We start from the raw sequence: 19985 nt of genomic DNA, 5'->3' as shown, positions 1-19985 counted from the left end.
AATGATCGCTTGGATAGGGCCCGAGCACCGACAACACGTGTTTGACTTGCCGCCGGTGGAAGATGAAGCCGCGCAGAGGACGCAACAAAACCGCGGCGCACCCATTTGCGGATTTCTCTCCTCGCAGCCTGCTGCGTTCACCGACCTGCAGCAGATGGCAGCAGCAGACCGCATCTCCGAGTTCCGATTTGCGTGTTTATGCAATGAAAAATAAATCATTTTCTATTCTAATGCCAATTCGTGAGATGTAGTTTTGATAAACAGAGGCGGGAGTTGTACTGCAGACAGATAGGTTACTTTTACAATAATGTTTCATGTTCCACACATGCACATAATATCTGGAGAGTTTGATAAATAAAAAGTAAAATATTAAAGGACTAGACACAAATTAATAAATGCAAACCTGTACCAATGATATATTTTTCGACAGTTTTATCCAAATCTTGTTAAAACAGATTTATTGTGATTGTTAGTGTTTCTACTGTAAACTGACAACACAAACTGTCATAAAAGTCAGGGAGATTAATATTCTCTGAAGGCTCTCTATACAAGTGTATCTTCGGCCTTTGTACTAAATACTCTGGATGATGTAGACGCTTTGTGTATCTCCTTAACAATCTGCTTGCTCTGGGGCCGGTGCAGCTTTTTTTGTAAGGTACTGTAGAAATTCACTGTTCAATTCACTCTTTTATTGTCTATCTCTGAACACATTATCGCTCTATAAAAGAATACAAGCAGAACAAACCGAGAAAACAGTAACAGGACTGATGAACTAACACGTTTGAACAGCTGGGACATCTTGAATGAATCGCTGTTGCTCTGAAATGATTGGTCGAGCATTTGTTATGTTCAGATCTGGAGGTCAGCTGGCTGATTTTCCCTTTTTTCACATTAAAATTCAGAAATTGAACAAAAACACAAAGACCGGATTGAGGGTTACGTGATGTTTTATGAACTATCGTTCCAGATGTGGTCAATCAGACAGCTTAGAAAACAACAGTTTGTACTAAGCAGCTTCAGTATTGAACACTGAGTCACAGAAAATACACATACAGCACGTGTCTCCTTCACACACACACACATGCCGCTACAGGTTCACGTACAGACAACAAAAAACTGCATTCTCAGTGTACATGAAGACATACAGTGTTTCTTATACAATCAGTCATTTCTTTTACATCTTCAGCTTTTTAACAAAAATGACTAAAAAAAAAAAAAAAAAAAAAAAATTCTCACATCCAACTTGGTGAAGACAAATTCACGAGAACTGAAACTGAAGTGTTTGATCCAGACTGTACTTTTCTTTGATCTGTTAACTTAAATAATGTGAACAAATACTTTACAATGATCTACAACTATCACATATTTTATATAAAGTCTCAGACATGTAGACGTTCACGTGTTACAAAATAAGGCACAATATTTACAGTGTCGAGCAAACCTTCGAACGTTGCTCTGTGAAAGTCCTGGTGCTCCAGATTGTCACAGTTTAGATTTTAAGAAGGCTCAGTCTTAGTGAAATCTGTCAAGTCATTATTTGTAGTGGCTCTGTTTTTCCATCACTGAATCAAAAGTGTCTTTATGGATCTTTTTCACCACACATGATGCACGAGAAGCTCGCTTCGGACTTCTCTCTGACCTTTCTCTTGGTATATCCTCTCCTCAGCAGTCAGTGGATCGTTGTTGCACCACAGTAAACCATTATTTACCGTATTGTGCCCCTTTGCCTCGTCTTAACCAGTCCCTCCAGGGGAACTGGGCTTTGTCCTGATCGGTGTCTGAACTCCAGGTGGAGGAGGACGGCTGGCGTGTCCAGGTGGAGGCCACCCTGCTGGGTCTGCGGAAGAATGACATGCCGTTGGAAGAGGGCTTCTTCTGAGGCTGCTCCGACTGCTGCTGGGACTTGAGCTGCTGGTTAATGATGATCTGGATGTCATCCTGAGGAGAGGTGGGGAGGAAGAGGAAATGAGCAGGGATTCAGTCTGGTGTCTCATGTTGGGAGGATCGCATGTTAACACTGCCCACATATCGTTCAGACTCACTCAGTCATTGGTGTTGCAAGCATTGCTTTTGACAATAATGTTTTTAAATGTCCTATTTTTCTTATTGAGAAAATCTGCCTCCCATTCAAGAAAATTACCCGCTTCGATTTCTACATGTGGGATTATTAATGATTTTGTCTGCGAGTTTAATAATTATAATTCTAAATATTTAGCATATTTTTCTAATTTATTTGAAAACGATACCATGACTCAAAAAAATGCATGCGCCACAAATTATTACAAAATTTCACACAAATGTCTAATAGACGAAAAATAATGAAGTCATGTCATTTTTTTCTCTTTTTTTTTTTATCTCGGAGGTCAAAAGTGAACTTTACTTGTGACATCACAATGTTCTGTAAAAAAAACTTTTTCCCATAAGTGAGGAACAGAAACGGAGATTGTCATCACAATCACATTCTGCTGAACACTGAATTAGTGATACCAATATTGTTGTCCACCGACTGAATACCTTTATTTATTTAGTCCATGTCTTCACCACATACAATATACGAGTGTGGACAGACATGGATGTGAACTACAACTTGACTTGTTGATAGAGGCTGACAAGCACAAAGGGTTAATATCAGATTTATTATCAGTAAGGATAATTCATTAAAATTTAAGGATTACAAACTATAGGTCTTCTCTCAGCTAACACACATAATATCAACAGAAAATGAATCAGTGTTTAGGTCTAATTATCAGCTGTGACATCTTCATCAAAGCATTGAGAGATCAGACCGTCTGGCAGATGGCTCGGCTTGGCAGAGTGACTCGGCAGCAGAAGGACTCGGAGACGGAGACACCTGCCATTCATACCCCCTCAAACTGTCCGCACTGACGTTTCTGTCCCTGACCCTCCACTGAGGAAACAGACTGACATACATCCATATCTGGTCCCGTCAAATTTCTATAAAAACTGCAGACTGTGTGCCTCAAAATTTCCATCAGCGATAATGCAGATCTTCAAGGTGTAAATTAAATGCACTGATTATACAGCAGATGTTCAGTCAGATTTTCAGATAGTAAGACAAAGTGATGCACGAGACATAATGACATATGAGAGGACCTCACCTGCCAGGCCTCCAGCTCCTGTGACAGCTCCAGTTTGCGTTGGATAGCTTCTAATAACTGGTTGTTCAGACACATCATATCATTTTTACTTCTCACCAACTCTGCCTCCATTAGGTTTTTCCTGCCAAGAAAGAGTGAAACCTCTTCAATCACATACAATCTTTTACAGCCATGATGTTCAAAGCCATCACAAGTAGAAACTCATTATTATGGCTGCAAGAGTAGCTTCCCGCAGCAACTATGAATCACTTTTTTTTCTTTTTGTTTATAAATATCAAACATGCATTAATGCAATTCAACCTAAAAGCTTTTGATTTATCCCAGATGAGAATCAGGAGCATCGGTTTCTGTTAGTAAAAACAAATTAATATTATGATTTGAATTACAATAATGAGAAATAAGTCACTCACTTGGCGATGGCTTCATCTCGGTCTCTGATGGCCTGTTGGACGATGTCAGGTTGATCGTGTGCGCTATGCAGCTTCTGCACCAGCTCAGTGTTTTCCTGCTGCAGCTGGATGTTCTGCAGGAGAAGAGAAAAGAGTATAAATTCATCCGTTTTGAAAATAACAAAAACACTTTCAAGGACTTTATGTTTCTATTCATTACATTTCATTTCTTATGAAGAGGCCATCTGGATTTAAAAAGTGTTTTTTTTTTTTTGCTCAACAGTGTTTTGGGTAAAAAAAAAAAATAATAAAAAAAAGGATGTGGCTGTGTCTGCACAAAACGAAAGTGACCATGAGTTATACTGTAATTTATAACAAAAATTAAACATGATATGAAATTAAATTAAAACCTAACACTTCGATGTAATAAAATAACAGGTGTTATTCTTGATCACACATTGATTTAATTTGAATTTTAAAAATAATGCAATGGATATGAGAAATTATTGAACAATTCATCAGTTTAAAACAAAAAAAAACAACATCTGCAAGTCATGCAGCATATCAAATAAATTATAACATTTATAGCAGCTGGTGGAAAACTTAAAAAAAAATTTTTTTTAAAAATCAAACATTACTTGAACTAGTAAAAGTGCCCTCAAAGGTCTGTGAATCTAGATATGACATTAAGATGGATTGCAGTCAGTACTGGTGCGGCCAAATCCTGATATAATGCTCCGCCACAGGCGCTGTCCCTCCTTCACAGACGAGTTGGTTACCTGATCTCTCAGCTCCTGTGCTGTGCTCAGATTCCCACAATGATCACCGGTCCTGTCCACAAAACCCAGATTCAGCTCCTGGGACAGAGACATTAACAAAGAGATCGAGTGTCAGCCGTGCAGGTACATCGAAAGGAGTTCCTGTGGTGTTGGTCTAAACTTGGGTCTATTTGCACAGCACTCTGTGGGAGGACCAGGCGGGGCTGGATATTTAGTTACAGTGATAAACGCCTGACTAGAATATAAATGCCATGAGACACAACTGGATAATTGTATATGCTCGCTGATGGCAAGAAGAGGCTTAGCAGAGATCATAATGTATCAATTTCACTAATTCATTGGCATGTATTGCATTTACAAAAGTCTCTAACAGCCACTAGAGGGTAGAGAGGCTAACTGTGAACAAACTGGTTATTTTGGCAGGTGAGCCGGCTGCTGTCTGGATACATGACTTGTGCTTTATCTGCAGCCATGTCTGACTTCTATCGCTGTCTCACAAATATCAAGAGCACACAGTTAACACTCGCCTGTGTTTCTAGCCAAACACACGTATTCATCAAATGCAGCACAAAGGACATATATATACTATACAGATGGAAGATTTGCACATATACTCTACTTCTGTATACAATAACAATACATGATCAGACAACATCAAAGTTAGTTTACTTTTCCTGCTCTCCTCGGATTTCAGACAACAAGGTCAGCCTTTTGTTTTCATTTCCTCCCCTGCCCCACTTGCACATTTTGTGCAGCTTCTGCTCACCTGAGGGCTGGATGTCTGTGCCAGAGTTTGGGCCACTCCCTTCAGCCGGTGCAGCATGGTCCGCAGGTCCTCCTGTTGATCCATGACCTCTGACCTCCCTGAGCTGCTCCGGTCCTGGGTCAGCGGGAGGAGTAGCTGAAGAATGGACCCCATTTCTTGTGTTATCTAAACAGAACAGGAGCGGAAACATGTTGATTTATGTTCATTATGACTTTCAGAACAAAAGTATTAAGTATCAACTTACCTATTCACTTTCTATGTCTTTAAATCTGGCTAGTTTGAAATGTTAAACTCACAGCACAACTGCTACAGCTTTGAGGCTGCTACTGTATACCTGGCCTACAGTGAAGGAGTTCCTGTTTCAAATGTTTAATAGGGGTCAAAAACTTGATATTTCTTTCCCTATTTTCCTTTCAGGGTGACAGATATTCTCCTCACACACATCATGTCTTAGGTGACATCAGGTATCTACACAAAGGGAGGTGCAGGCATTACCTCATCACAATATTTAACTTCCGTGAGTCAAATATATCACATGACCTGACGATAACAAAGATATCGGAACAGGTTTATCTTCAGATGACAGGAGAGCTACAGTTGTATGAGTAAGTTTGGACATCCTCTGGGCAAATAACACATTAACTGATTTTTTTAAGAGAATAAGGCAATAAACCCATGCAGCAAACATACATTAAAAATCTAATTTTAACAGTTTTATTTGTTGAATTAAAAAAAAAAAAGACTGCAGAAAAAATTCAACAATAATAGTTGCCTGTACAAAAAATAAGTTTGGCCCGTAAAGTACTTTTAGGTACCGTCATCATAAACATGTTCTGAAGGCTCTACAACGTGGAAACTCCTTTACAGTGTGGCCATGGCAAACAGGAAATGTCGTGAATGACTCATGAGAGCAGTTACACATCACACTTTCCTGCTGCAACCAACAATAACAGCAGACGCACAGACAGTGAGAAGACTTTTTTCTGCTCTCTCCCAGGCCTATTTCAAACCTAAGTTTTCTGCAACAGGCCGAATCTAATATCTCTTTGTGGTGTCTTCGCTCTGAAAATTGGGACCTTCGCGCCTTCTCCTCGCAGGATGTGTCCTCGCCTCAAACACAAGTTACACTGTCATGGAGTACTTGCACAAAATGTTCCGTCATCTCAATCCCCACTGCATAGAGCTGCTCTACTCTCACCACAACATGTATCCTTGTTGACTAAAACTGAGCGTATATACGATGTGTTTTTGGCACTGGTATCGTTTTATCTCGGATGTCTTTCAGGAAAGAGTGCGTTTAATATTCTTGTTTCCAGTCGGCACAGGAACGGTTTCCCACCAAACACTCGATCTGTGAATCATTGCGGGGAGGACCACGATACAAAAAGCTCAAAAGGAACATTTGCTAACCACAATATGGAGATGAAGCCAGTGCAACCAGTTCCACACAAAACTGTTTCAGAGTTCCTGTCAGTCAATGCTCGGTTGAATTTACAGCCTCAGTGCTGTGCAGTCAGGGCAGGTTGTGTTTGTTTCATTGTTCAGATAAAGTTAGAATGTCCTTCTTCTGGGCAGTGACTTACTTTTGTTTTGCACAATGACTCGACAGCTTTCACAGTATCACAGTGCTAGAAGAGGAATTGAAACTGGTCCTCAGGATACACTCTACATACAGTTTTAAATCATATTTTCGACATGTATTGCAACATACTACATTTTGTACTACCCCGTTGTTTTATGGCAAATCCAGCAAAATGAACACTTGACAAGTTCAGGTCAATTGATCACAATGATGCTAAAAATCAAATTGAAGAAAAGGATTTTAACCCTGCCAACAATTCTCCAAAACACCAACAGATATTAAAAAGACAGTGAGATTAGTAGAATGGCAAAATCCTGAAAGATAATTTGGTTGTCAAATTTAATTATCTATCATTACATATTTCTCTATCACCCACTTACAGCTGCTGTTGTAATAATAAATCTGGTTCTTGGTTTAAACAGTATTTTTTTCGACATTTTGTTTTAAATCCCAAATAATTCAGGTTTGTTAGACAAACTTCTAACCACAGTTCAGACTCACCTTGTGCCTCATTGAGATCGTACCTCTATGTACCTCAGAGCACCATACTTTTTCTAATAACTCAACTATCACAACTCCTTTTACCGTTTTTGATACTTCTAAAAGTCATAAAAGGAATTTACAAGAGCAACTTTGGCAGTGAACTAGTATATTTTGGCAGCCTTAATAGATAGGCTTTTTAACTGTTTTCATTTATGATCTCTTCTGTGCCCATTTCAATTGAATTATTAAGTTTCAGTAATGCTTTATTTTTTCATATTTTCCTGCTGTCCAAAAATCAAGACATTAACACCAAGACATAAAATCTCAGTAATGACGGTTTTCAGCGGTGGACGAACACATATTCGGTGCTCTGGTGAGTATTAACAGCAGCAGGACTGTGAATGTGGGATTGACTCAGACTGAACTACAATGTCTGTGTTCGAAGTAAATGAAGGAACGTCACTGATGCAGCACCTCACAGATGTCTTGTAGCTCTGGCTCAGATAAATAACTTCTGTCAGACTTCATTTGCTAAAAGGATCAATTCATTGTTGGTCTTTTCATTCGATGTGTTGGTCATAGAAATACAGAACAACACCAGATTTGCCCTTTAAGGTTTTTAATCTACGTCTACTGCTGTTTATAGGAATTTCAACCAAATCGTTCTTCTTTTCGGGTGTACTGGATGACCGGACTGGGCCCTGATGGTGGTAAACGTGAATCTACCTCTTCTTTGCTGACTCCCAGTCCTGCCGTCTCCAGGCTGCTCTCCAGCTCGGACAGCAGAGAGGTGTCTCCGTGGCTCCTGGTTTCCTGTAGGGACATTTCCTCCTGAAGCTCCTCCACCTGAGCCTGCAGCTGCTGTGAACGACCCCGCGCCGCCTCCACCTCCTGCCACGCCTCGGCTAGCTGAAAACACAAGGAACACACAAACACACTACTGAACACACACTCAAGCATAGATGCACAAACATGAGTGTAACGTTAACGAGTACAACATATAAAGACAAGATAATGAATCTTCATAAATTAGATTTAAATTACAAAAACTTCCATTCAACATTCAGCGTGAGAGAAATCCTGACACTCCAGATTCCTCCAGCCCAACATGAAACTCAACAAACACGAGGTGGAATCCAGAATTGCGAGTGAAACTCACAATGACGGGGATTGTTTAGCAATGCTTTCCACAATCCACCCGAAACCCGGGCCGCCAGGCAGACAGCAGAAAATCCCTTTGTTATTGAGATGCTTTCATTCATAAACCAGGGATGCTTTGTTACGTTGCTTGCTGCCACAATGAACAGGACTCTGTGTATTTACTTTGAGGAGAGAGTGACTCTCTTGGTGTGTGTGCGTGTTTGTTTTCAGCACAAGTATGTCGAGTATTTGTGTGTGTACCTGCTGGCTGTGCTGCTGGTTCAGTTGGTCATGCAGAGCCAAGCGTGCGTGTAAAGAGGTCAAACTCGCCCTCAACTCAGTGTTTTCCTGACACACACACTCCAAGCGCTGCTCCAGCACCTGTTCCTTCTGTGTGAGACGCAACACCTGGAAAATAAAACGCACGTAAACACAAATCTTAGGCATGAAACTAAAGTTATTTCTTCTCTGGGAGGTAAACTCTCCCTAACTCCCACTCATCCCACCCAGCACACCACAATCAGTCAGGAGCTGACGTGTTGATATCTGTTGGATGTGTAAACACATACCTTCCTACATTTACTAGGAAATGTTGTTCTGCTTCTCCTTTTTGGAACCAATTAAAAATATGGATGAATAGTTGCATGATACTGCCAAAGTATCCCTGCCTGTATTTATCATACACAGGAGATATGTCTCTCCCACCACCGAGCACATCCTAACGAGACTCTGCACTTGTGTTGGCAGGTTTTAAAGCTGCTTAAAAGATTGCTCTCCGCCATTTGAAGAGACAAATATCTTTAAATCCAAATCATTTGTATTATCAAAGGAAGTTCTGTGATGTTCGGTTTTAGAATATATATGAAAACCCGTAGAGACGTGGTGCTGCGGTTTGTTCTGGTCACTCTGTTCAAGTCAGTGATATTTTCACAAGTAGAAACATACTAGAACATCCTTTTAGCATAACTGTGACATTTAGGGTTTAGGTTTGAAACATTGTAGTGTTCACATATTTTTACGTGTGTGTGTGTGTGTGTGTGTGTGTGTGTGTGTGTGTGTGTGTGTGTGTGTGTGTGTGTGTGTGTGTGTGTGTGTGTGTGTGTGTGTGTGTGTGTGTGTGTGTGTGTGTGTGTGTGTTACAGTAGTTACCTGCTCTCTCATGGCACTGATCAGCTCCTCATCCTGCTGCCTGTTGTGGCTTCCTTTCTGTTGGAGCTCCTGTTTTAGAGCCTGCAGCTCACTGGACATGGCTCTCTCCACCTCCATCGCCTCCAAAAGCACATCAGAGGCACACAAAAAAAAACACACAAACACAGGAGATTCACCAAAAGAGAAAACACAAAGAGACATGTGGCTTTTAAACGGCAGCCTTTTTTGTGCACTTTGTTGACTTGTATACATAAGGAAGGTTTAAGCATAGAGACACACACCTCTCAGTAAGAAAAGGGTTGCCGTACATCAGTCAACTTCAAACTACAAAACAAAGCTTGCTTGAGGCATGAGCTTTAGGAGAACAGAGACCCAATCTTGAATCTAAAAACAACTGAATGTACAGCAGGAGATCTCTGAGGTAAAGTCCTGTAATCCAGACCCTGATGAGAAGAAACAGGGGAATAGGAAACTAAAATTGAATGTGTTTGATATTGTTTTTGCTGCCGCAAGAGATGTAGCTTTTGTTTTTAACACAATGGTTCCCAGGATAGATCTGAGAGGTAACAGTAGGATTAGAGGAATGAGAACATTGTAAATACAGCTCTATAAACATCCTTCAGGTGAAACACACACAGCTATATACATAAGAAGGCCATAAACTGTGATGAGCTCGGCGTGAGTAGATATTGGAGGCCTGGGGAGTCTTTGAACACTAAAAGACGATGAGCAGGTTTATTTTCGGTTGTACAACCCATTGATCGGCAGTGATACGATCCCGTTTCAGGCTGATTAACTGATCAACAGGTGACAGCAGTGAAATGTGGGATTTGTTTTAGTCTGTAAATGTCTTATGAGAAAGGAAACTCATCCAACATCAGACCTTGAAGATGCACATGATGCATTTGGTGAGAAACACAATGTACACATTCACAAGAACACTCCACAGAGTTACACGACATAAACGCTGGAAATCTCAGCTGCAGCTGAACCAAATGTAGCACTGATCACCAAGGAATCAAAAGAACAAGGAGGCTTCGCTAATCACTAACAAACCACTTGTTGTATTAAGTGGGAAATTAATAATTTTTTTCTCTGCTTCGTGGTCGCTCTGAATCATCTACGTCTCTTGCAAACAATTAAAAACTAAAACTCTGGGATGTTTGGGGTGCTGTTCTGCCAGCTCTGAAGCCGCTGTGAACAGGCCACCCGTCACCTCCCCTCCTCCCCGTCCCGTCCGGGCCTTGGACCCTTAGTTCCCCTTACTCAGCAGTGTTTGGCGGGCCCCTGTCAGGTCCCATCACCGCCACATAATACAAGATGAAAGGCCGGCCTCAGCAGCAGACGGGGCAGAGGGCATCTTGGCCTTGGCGGTGACATCATCATGCCACATTAGACAACAATGTGGCGGAGGGTGGAGTCGGACGTCGTGAGGGTGAAGCTGGCGGCTGGGGCTGAGGGGGCAGCTTGGGAGTACGTGTTTGTAGGAGTCTATAGAGGAAGTGAGGCAGGCGTAAGGGCTAAAAGTAGAGTGACGTGTGTGTGTGTGTGTGTGTGTGTGTGTGTGTGTGTGTGTGTGTGTGTGTGTGTGTGTGTGTGTGTGTGTGTGTGTGTGTGTGTGTGTGTGTGTGTGTGTGTGTGTGTGTGTGTGTGTGTGTGTGTGTGTGTGTGTGTGTGTGTGTGTGTGTGATGAGAGTGAAGCGGGCACCGATAGGCAAAAACAAAACGTAGCATGCAGACCCACTGTGAGGCAAGGAGGGGTGTCTGTGAGTCATCATCACTGCTGCCTCATCTCGTCAACATGGGCCTCTTCCACAAAAGAGGCAGTGACCCACCGAGAATCACTCTCCAGTTGGTAGAGGCACGCAGCCTGAGATGATATCCCCTCACATGGCCCCCAGTCCTCAGGCCTTCACCAGCCCGAACACCGAGGTAGCCGACAGCTGACGACCCCAGCTACAGCCGACCCCCTCAGGGAGCACGCAGAAAAGATGGCTGTCCCCGGGGATGAGGGGACGTTTGGGTATGAGGTGCCGCATCAAAAGGAGAAAATTAAAGATCTATATCTCTCTGCGATGTATATTGTCTTTCGCTTTTTGTTTATGAGCTGGGTGATGCTGGCAGAGGGAGCAGAGGTCGCGGGGGCTTGTCTCAATTCAAGCATCTGCTTTTACAATAACGGAAGTCCACAAAGAGAGATTTATCACAGCTGCTCAATAACACACCATGATCCATGGCCAGTGTAGGTTATCATGTAACACTGGGAGGTGAAGAGGTCAAGTGTAAAGCAACACAGAAAAGAAACCCTTGCTGATGTAAACAGGGTGGACAAAAATTGAGAATAGCTGATTTGAGTTTTAATACAGTATTGATTAAAAGCTCTGCAACAAAACTGTTGTGTTCCTTCTGAGGTAACAGGAAGTAAAAAGGACCTCTCTGAGCAAGCTTTTTAAACTTAAGGGAAAGAGAAAACACAGGTAAACTCTACCAATAATCATTTCTCTCTCTCATCCTAATGCTGTTTTGTTCTTTTCTATCTATTGCATTTTCACATACAGTGAATGTTTGTCACGGGTCTGTGTATTGATTCATGTTCTTACTACTATGAAGGTTTACAATCAGATATGGACATTACATCATGGTGAATACATCACTGTTAAGATTTTTGTTTTTCCATTTTATACAATTTAGCGCAGAAAAAAAGGTCACTAAACACCTCTTAGTAAACTGATCAAATTTGAATTTAGTCCTCCAAACTCTGAGCAAAAAGTTTAAACCTGCATTGATTCATCGATTAGTTCAAAAACAGAAAATTAATCGCCAACTACTTCGCTGATTGATTAATGGCTTTGTGAGCCATCGTTCAATAAAATACATTTTTAGATTCCTGCTTCTTAAATGGGAATATTTTCTGGTTCCTTTAGTTCTCCGTGTTGATAAACTTCATTTGTTTTGGTTGTGGACTGTTGGGCGGGGCTAAACAAAACATTTGAGGCTTCCGAAAACCCTGTTCAACATGTTTTGACATTTTTATGACATTAAAAGACCAAACAGCTCAAGAAAAATAATGCTACGGACTGAAAAGATTGTTAGTTGCGGCCCTAAAAATGTTAAATAAAAACCTATTTAAAATGGTTTCAACAAAACCTGAACATTATAACCTTCACGGAGGGAGACTTTATTGCAGGGTTGTTGTAGAAGGCTCCAATAGTTTTAGCGCTGTTTACCTAATAAACTGGCAGCTGAAACTGTTATGCTGGCTCTCATATCACACTTTAAAATTTGAGAAAGTCAAACTTTGAATATGAATTTATTGAATAACGGTATTACAGATTCAGTGCTTGCACACGACTCCTCCTGCCTGGAAATGTACTCATTAAAGTTATTCAAGCCACATATTAACAAACTGAGGCATCAGACACCCGAGCTGCACGGCATGAGGAAAATCTACGAGGTGCGGTAACACTGTTAATAAATAAAGTTGATGTTTTCATTTCAATACAGTTCATGTCTTTCTGCTGTATCGGGTACACTGCTGACATCGAACAAAAACAATGAATATCCTGTGCCTACTGTAAATAAATGACATAAATCGTTTCAAACATTCCTGAACAAACTGCACATGAACACCCATCAAACAAAACAGACCATGAATTGCATGTGTCCATAAGATTTATCGGTCAGAAACATGACAAAGTCATTAATGCTTGACTTAATCGTTCTCATCCGTTTTTCCAGTTGCAGGATAAACAACATTTGAGCTGTGATCAAGAAGAAAACACCCTAACATCTCTCTTCACTCCCTTATAGTTTCCTCTCTGCACCTCAACTCCTGTTTAAACAGTCAGCGCTGAACCATGTGACAATCTGGCACACGGCCACATTGTTTTCATGCAGCCGCTTCCTCAAACGCACCAGGACGGACATTCGCGGCTAATCTGTCCTATCTCACATCAGAGCTGCGTTTTGTTGTTGCTGTTGGTGAATAATTTTTCTCCCTCAGGTTTCTGTGGTGCAATACCGACGCCCTCCCTCAGATTCCTGACATGCTCTACTTATACTCGCAATTATAATGTTTCCAGCTCTGTGAGAACTGCAAGAGCGTCATAGAGAGAGCAACACATAAGAGACTCGGTGTGGACAGAAATGATCTGCTTCCTGTGACACAGACTTCATGGAGACTCCATTCGGGCACAAATCAACCATTTCAACTTTCTCCCAAAACCCTACTGAAGCCAGGCGCTATAATGGATTAGTTGATAGACAGATAAAAAAAATTAAGCAACATATCCTTTTAATAAAAATGTCAAATATGTATTGATTCAAAAGTTGTCTTCTGGTCCCACACGGGAATTTTTTTCTGACTTTCTTTGTCTTTAGGGATGGTAAATTAAATATCTTTGTGTTTTGTACTGTTATTTGGAATAATTATGACATTTGAGGAGGCTCTTTTCACCCTTTCTATACATTTTCTTTACTCCATTAATCAACACATTCACTGGCAATAAAAAAAAAAAACTGAAGCCCAGTCAGGACACCAAGAGCAAAATCAACCATTTCATTTGTAACTGAGGGAGCGTCTTCACGAACACACACATAATCACAGACATACAGTCACGACTCACCCCACCGGGCAGCGTAGCAACAGAAGCAAACTTCCCCACGGCAGGTAAACACACGTCAGACATGGGGCTTCTTTACACTCCGTTTCTTCAACTCATTCACCGTCTTCTCTGACTTTTACAATTACAGAGTCCAGAGTTCCCCCCGTCTGATGTTGCCAGACAAATAAAACATTTCCTCCACTTCCCTCTCCGAGAACAGCTCAGATAGAAGCTTTTATCTAAATTGACTTTTTCCTGAACTTGTAGGGAGTCTGTTTTCCACACAAAGTCCTTCAGGCCAGCCTTCGGGGGGGGAAAAGACATTCACAGTTCCTTATTCTGGCGGACCTTGGCTCGTGGGAGGGTGTACACTGGTTTTTGGGTTCATTTTTAACTCTGCAGGCTCTGGTTTGTTGTTCATTTTTAACACAAGACACGGCTCTGCTGAGTGATCAGTCGTGTGGAACACAACACGTCACGACTGTAACGTTTGGCAAAACAATCCCGGACTTTTTCAGGCTGGAAAACTACTCAAGGTTGTCCAGCTGTGTGATCCCTCCGCTCCTCCATATCAACTGATAAGAAGCCGTACAATATGTCACTGGTTCAGTTTTGCTGTCCACAGTTTCCTTTGGATCAAACACTGGAGATATAAATATCCATGTCCTGAACACATTCGAGCTGATATTGATGAGTCAGCTGTATGTAATTGATGTTTTTGTACATTACGTCAAGCAAGTATAAAAGTTAAACGTTAACTTTGTGTTACTGACTAAACTGATTCGAAAGATTGTAATGTTCTCATGTAGAGTTGCAATTGATAATTAGTTTCATAACTGATTAATCTTATTACCTATTCGATTGATAGTAAATAAAGTGTTTGAAAATAGTGAATATGTCTCCAAGTGTCTTGTTTTGTTCAAAAACTAAAAGATATTCAGGTGAAAAGGATTAAAAAAATAAGTCAATTCCATTTGACAAACTTTGATTTAGAGACTATAAAAGCAACTATAACTATTATTAGCCGATTATTTTTGTCAGTCAGCCAATTGATTATTGATTATTTCTCATGTGTTGAATTCTTTTCCATGACTGAAGCAGAGTAACATGAAACCAGCATCTTCCAGATCTTTCCTCAGCTGTCCTCGATTTTAAATCGAGTCACAGCATTAACTTCCACTCCCACCCGTGTTTGCATATCGTCTCCATCCTGCCCCACACCAGTATGGTTGATTTGCCTGAGGCCAATAACTCAGCTGCCTGACTAACTCCACCTCTGTCTCTCCTGCTCAGATGAAAACTCTTCTTTTAAAAAAAAAAAATATATATATATATATATATATATATATATACCTGCATTTTTAAACACTTTGCTACGACCTTGCTCTGAGCCTGTAAACGGCCTGAGAATCTGACCTCACTCCAGACCACATTAGACTGAGCCAGACTGATACCCGAGTGGTCTGTGCAGAGTTTCAGTGTGTGGATTGGGGTGAAACAAAAACCAGCAGCTTTGGGTGTTTGTTTCACAGAGGCTCAGTTACCTGTCGCACCGTGGGAGGTCTCTTTGCACCAAAATCTATAGCTCACCTTCAGATCATGAGGTGCAGAGACAATAACGTTAAATTGAGAACCACTACGTGAAACACTGTACGCGTGTGGGACTCACAGTGTTGAGCTCCTCCCTGAGCCGCAGAGTGTGCTCGCTGTGCTCCAGCTGAACTCGACTCTTGTCCCTCTCGGCCTCGCTGAGTTCCCAGGTGAGCCGCTCCACCTGGGCGCTCAGTTCCCTCACATCCCGCTCCAGGTCCCCCACCTGGCTCTCCCACTGGGACTGGCAGCCCTCCAGCTTCAGTCGCAGCGCATGCCTTCCCTGCTCCAGCTCCTGGACAGAGGTGGAAAAGATCAATGACTTAACAGGTGGCAGTGGGAATATCAATAAAGCATAACAAAGATCACAAAATGCCAGGATATAAATACAGTTCATTCAGTAGATCTGAAACTGTAATGCTAATAACTATTGCTTGTTGGCAACATTAACATGATGTTTTTGAAGGGATCTGAAAAATAAAAAAGAATCAATGAGCCTCATTTGGTGCTGAAAAGGATTACAGGAGATATCTGACAGCTGTAATCTGAATTCATACAACTGGAGTGACAGAGGCTGAGAAATTATACCAAATACTATGACAACTAGAGGAAAATGTCGCACCTGTATCCATATATTGGAGCTGAAATGATCAGTCAACAGAATATTAACCTACAGATACTTTGATAACTGATATATATGAACACAATCATTGCGGCTCATATCTTGCAGATGAGTTCTTGCCACGTGTTTATTTCACTTTGTAATGCACGACTCGGTCACATCAGCACCCTGTCTTTGTGTCCTCACAGTGTTTAAATGAGACTCGCGCCTAAAAAGATTCAGCAGTAAACATCTGAAGCAGGTATCAGGATTCACCCTGAGAAAGTAATGAGGCTATTATTTAGTCTTTCATAACATCTCAGGTGTGTGAGTCTGTGCAGCTGAAGGAATGCAGCAGAGACAGATTAATTTCACCTGCTGAGTTTTGCTTTACATTTATTGAATTTGGAGGCTCATCACCAGGTAATTTCAAGCTGCCAAATGCATGTGCATTGAGGGGAATCTGTGAGTCTTGCTACTGGCTCGGTTCTCTCTTTGTATTAAACGGACTGTCGATAAAAACTGCTGTCTCATCAGTCTTACGAGTTTGCAGAAAGGTTGCTGGCATCTGAAACAACCTGTGAACGTTGTTTGCCTGAGAAACATTTCAGCACAGACAAGTCTTTTAGGATAGAAATACTTTTGCAGTTACTGAACCAACACAAAAGATATTTTTACAGGGCGAAGAGGCACAAACCTGCTGATCGCACTTCAGAAAGTTTAGTAATGCGACAATGTTTGAGGTTGAACCAGCTCATCCACCTGTTTACATTATGGAGTGCAAATGAGAGCTGCTCTGGTAGTGATAGTGTAACTTCCTTTAAACATTTACAGTAGATTTATATTAGAATATATTGAATGACATAGAGCCCACTGTGGGTTACACGGAATGTATGTTTTCTCACCAAATTAATATCCGCTTTCTCATTTATTTTGTCAAACTGCTAAACGATCCATAGGAACACCTGTTCAATCGAAAACAATCAAACCGCTCTGCCAGAAAATATACTCTCATGAACCTCAGCCTATTTGTTTTCAGTTTGTCCTTTACTGAGGTGGTGATGTCAGCGGTGCACTGGACTGCTTTATACTGAAAAGTGGTCCAAGTATTTTACCTCCCCTCCTGTATATTAATTAGGTGGACAAAATATAAGGAACCCTTTTCAACAGGATTTCATTAGATTGCACAGGTGTTTCAAATAAAGCCTCGGAGCTTTCTCTGCTCAGTGAGTGTAGGCAATATTGATTTGTATGATCAAATCCGAGTATCTAAAGCAGGTTCGACATATAACATCAAAGAAACGAACAAGATGGTTTATTATTCCATAAATTGATCATATGTAGGTTATCTGAAAACAAAATGCTCTTCTGATGCCTGAACAATATAATTTATGATATAAAAGATAAACGGCAAATCTAACCTCTATTCATGTGTAAATTGTTCTTAAAGTTTCTCTCCTGTCTGATACCTTTCATAGGAATCAGATTGGATACTTTACCGAGTTTCTGGAACTGAAACAAAACCCTTCTTCCATCAGGGAAACTCCAGTCTTCACCCGCCCACCCCAAACATTAGCAGCCACAGCGTCGTCAAAACGTTTTAAACCGCGTATTTCCCCGAATATCTTCCAATACTGTAATATTTTCCGTGATTTTATTTTGAATACCGAAGCCCTACTAGACAGACAAGCGTTTTCTTCTTACCTCCAGTTTGTCTGCGTACTGCTCATGAAGTTTGTCGCTCTGCTCTTTCAGTTGACGGTTTTCCAGGAGCAATGCCTTTCCCAGCTGCGCTGCCAAAATAACCTCTTCCTCCTTTTGTTTCAAAGCAGCCAGAAGTTCATTGGGGTCTTGATAATCTGTTATTTCCTCTGCTCCGTAGCCGAAGTAGAAATCCTCCTTCTCCAGGTCCATTTTATTGGACTTGAAGCTCCATTCATCCAGTCGATCCATTACCGATTCAGTCTGAGACCTTCTCGCGGTGGGTATTAAGATAAATGTACAGAAACGCGCAAGACTGGTGCCATTAATGAGCCATCAATAGGTCCATTGAGGACACCTGATCGCGGCGGCTGTGTCGGAGGGAGTGATGATGCGAGTGAAGCGCTGGAGGTTTGAGCTCTCCGGTGAACGTCTGCGCCTTCCTCTGTCACCAGCAGATGACTGTTTGTCTCCAGGGGGAGTTGGCTTCAGTCACCTGAGCAACTGTGACCACGCCGCCCAACAAGCAGACTGACACCTGTCCTCATCCGGGGCTCAGAGCGCTCTGCCAGGATGGAAAATTACACTCAGACACACGTGGTTTAACTAAAAATGTTCACTGTTTCTGCTCAGCATCAAAACAAACCACTGGTGAATTGTTTTAAGTTGTGTGGGACTGTTGCATGTTGCGGGATTGTTTGTTGTTATTGTCATTTCACAGTAGATTAGTCTGAAATCATATTTCCATTGTGATGTCACTCTATCTCCACTGATGATGCATGTCAATACATCTACAGGGTTGAGTCTTTGTCATCATGTTCGCACTGTTTGGAATTCATTCTTAAGATTGCTCCTCTTATATTGTATATAATATTGATCTCTACATTTCCATTTTTGTAGATACCACATTTTCGTACACATTTGAAAATATGTATGCATCATGTTGCTTTTTCTTGCAACATGCTTCATTGTATGTGCTACACTGTTTTGTTGGTCCCAATATTAAAATGTTTTATTTAAACCTTACATAATTTCTCAGTTATCTATATTTCCTGGTATGTCTGTTTTCTGTCCTATAAAATGAAATGCATAAACAGTGTTAACACAACAGCAAAAATACTGTGATTGCCTTTTCAATATTTTGTTTTTAACACTTGTTCACTTGTAAATGTTACAGCAAAAGATACATTTTGTGTGTTTTTCTTTCATCTAAATTGATGACATCTAAAATAAGTTTTTACTCTTTTAAGTCAGTATTTAGTAGAAGCCCCCATGGAAGTGATTACACTGTAACAGTGGGTGAGTTTTTCTCTGTTTTCATGTATGCTGCAAGTACTCAACAAGTCAGTTTCTGACTGCCAAAGAGGGGGAGTGATTGCTTGCTTTGTCTGGACGCTTCCCAGACGTCAAAGGTCAGCCTCAAAGAAGTTTGGTGGAGCAGGGGGGCAGTGTCAGGGGAATTAAAGACAAAGCATCCTGACGCATGGCAAGGCTTTTGTAGCGAGGGAGGCCACAGCTTCTGTACATGTGGCAGCAGGGACCAAGCAAACGTAGATGCACATGAGGGCCGTGTGTAAGCCTCACTGCTATTGTCTCCATTGTTCCTTCTCAGTTTATAGGCTGCTCATGTGCCGCAAGTGTGACAAGGTGTCTCACATACCACCTGTAGTGAGTACAACTGAGAACCATGGGCTCAACAACACATTCAGACAAAGCTAATGAAGCACATGTGTTCCTGTGTGTCTTTACAGTCAGCATTGAGAGGAGGGGGCAGTTTTATCAAACATTAGGTAAAAGCCAGAGTCTCTCCCAACATATAAATAACATCTACTTTTAGCACTTGTTACTCTAGAGTCAGACTACAGAGGACTGTCCCACTTTGTTCATGATGGTCCCACTTAAGGTTTTCTGCTGTAAGAGTAGCTGCAGAAGGAAAGAACAACTTTACTCTAAGCTACCCGAGCAGAACCATAAAACCCTGTTCGATGTTTTAAATCAAAGAATGAAGGGCTGCCAGCCCTCCCTGACAACAATAATGCGGTATATAAAACACCGTCTGTGCACTGAAACAGCTCAGCTGCA

The 19985-nt window shown here is 41.3% G+C and overlaps 1 protein-coding gene across 1 annotated transcript; it reads right to left on the bottom strand.

Annotated features, from left to right (window-relative positions):
- Positions 1-910: 910 nt before the first annotated feature.
- LOC138616008 (BICD family-like cargo adapter 1) lies at positions 911-18365 on the bottom strand. Its single transcript, XM_069689962.1, has 10 exons — positions 17907-18365; positions 15681-15896; positions 9408-9527; positions 8520-8666; positions 7845-8027; positions 5054-5218; positions 4288-4365; positions 3530-3642; positions 3120-3240; positions 911-1938 (listed from the first exon to the last, which is right to left on the bottom strand). Exons 1-10 carry the CDS (start codon positions 18153-18155, stop codon positions 1702-1704), a joined length of 1629 nt encoding a protein of 542 aa, XP_069546063.1. The 5' UTR covers positions 18156-18365; the 3' UTR covers positions 911-1701.
- Between the last annotated feature and the right edge of the window lie 1620 nt (positions 18366-19985).

This window comes from Brachyistius frenatus, unplaced genomic scaffold (genome assembly GCF_029030835.1).
Source record: "Brachyistius frenatus isolate BFR_SWC_R1_liver_20210118 unplaced genomic scaffold, ASM2903083v1 Contig_1, whole genome shotgun sequence".
Classification (NCBI taxonomy): Eukaryota; Metazoa; Chordata; class Actinopteri; family Embiotocidae; genus Brachyistius; species Brachyistius frenatus.
Note: the sequence above shows the minus strand (reverse complement) of the source record. Positions and strands in the feature narration are given on the sequence as shown.

What these genes read in the sequence shown, in the direction of transcription:
- LOC138616008 (XM_069689962.1), bottom strand. Translation starts at nt 18,155, where the DNA reads ATGGATCGACTGGATGAATGGAGCTTCAAGTCCAATAAAATGGACCTG. An exon ending in TCAGGGAGGAGCTCAACACT is followed by an intron (nt 9,528 to 15,680) that starts GTGAGTCCCACA and finishes GTGCTTTTGGAG; the next exon opens with GCGATGGAGGTGGAGAGAGC. An exon ending in CACAGACATCCAGCCCTCAG is followed by an intron (nt 4,366 to 5,053) that starts GTGAGCAGAAGC and finishes TCTCTGTCCCAG; the next exon opens with GAGCTGAATCTGGGTTTTGT.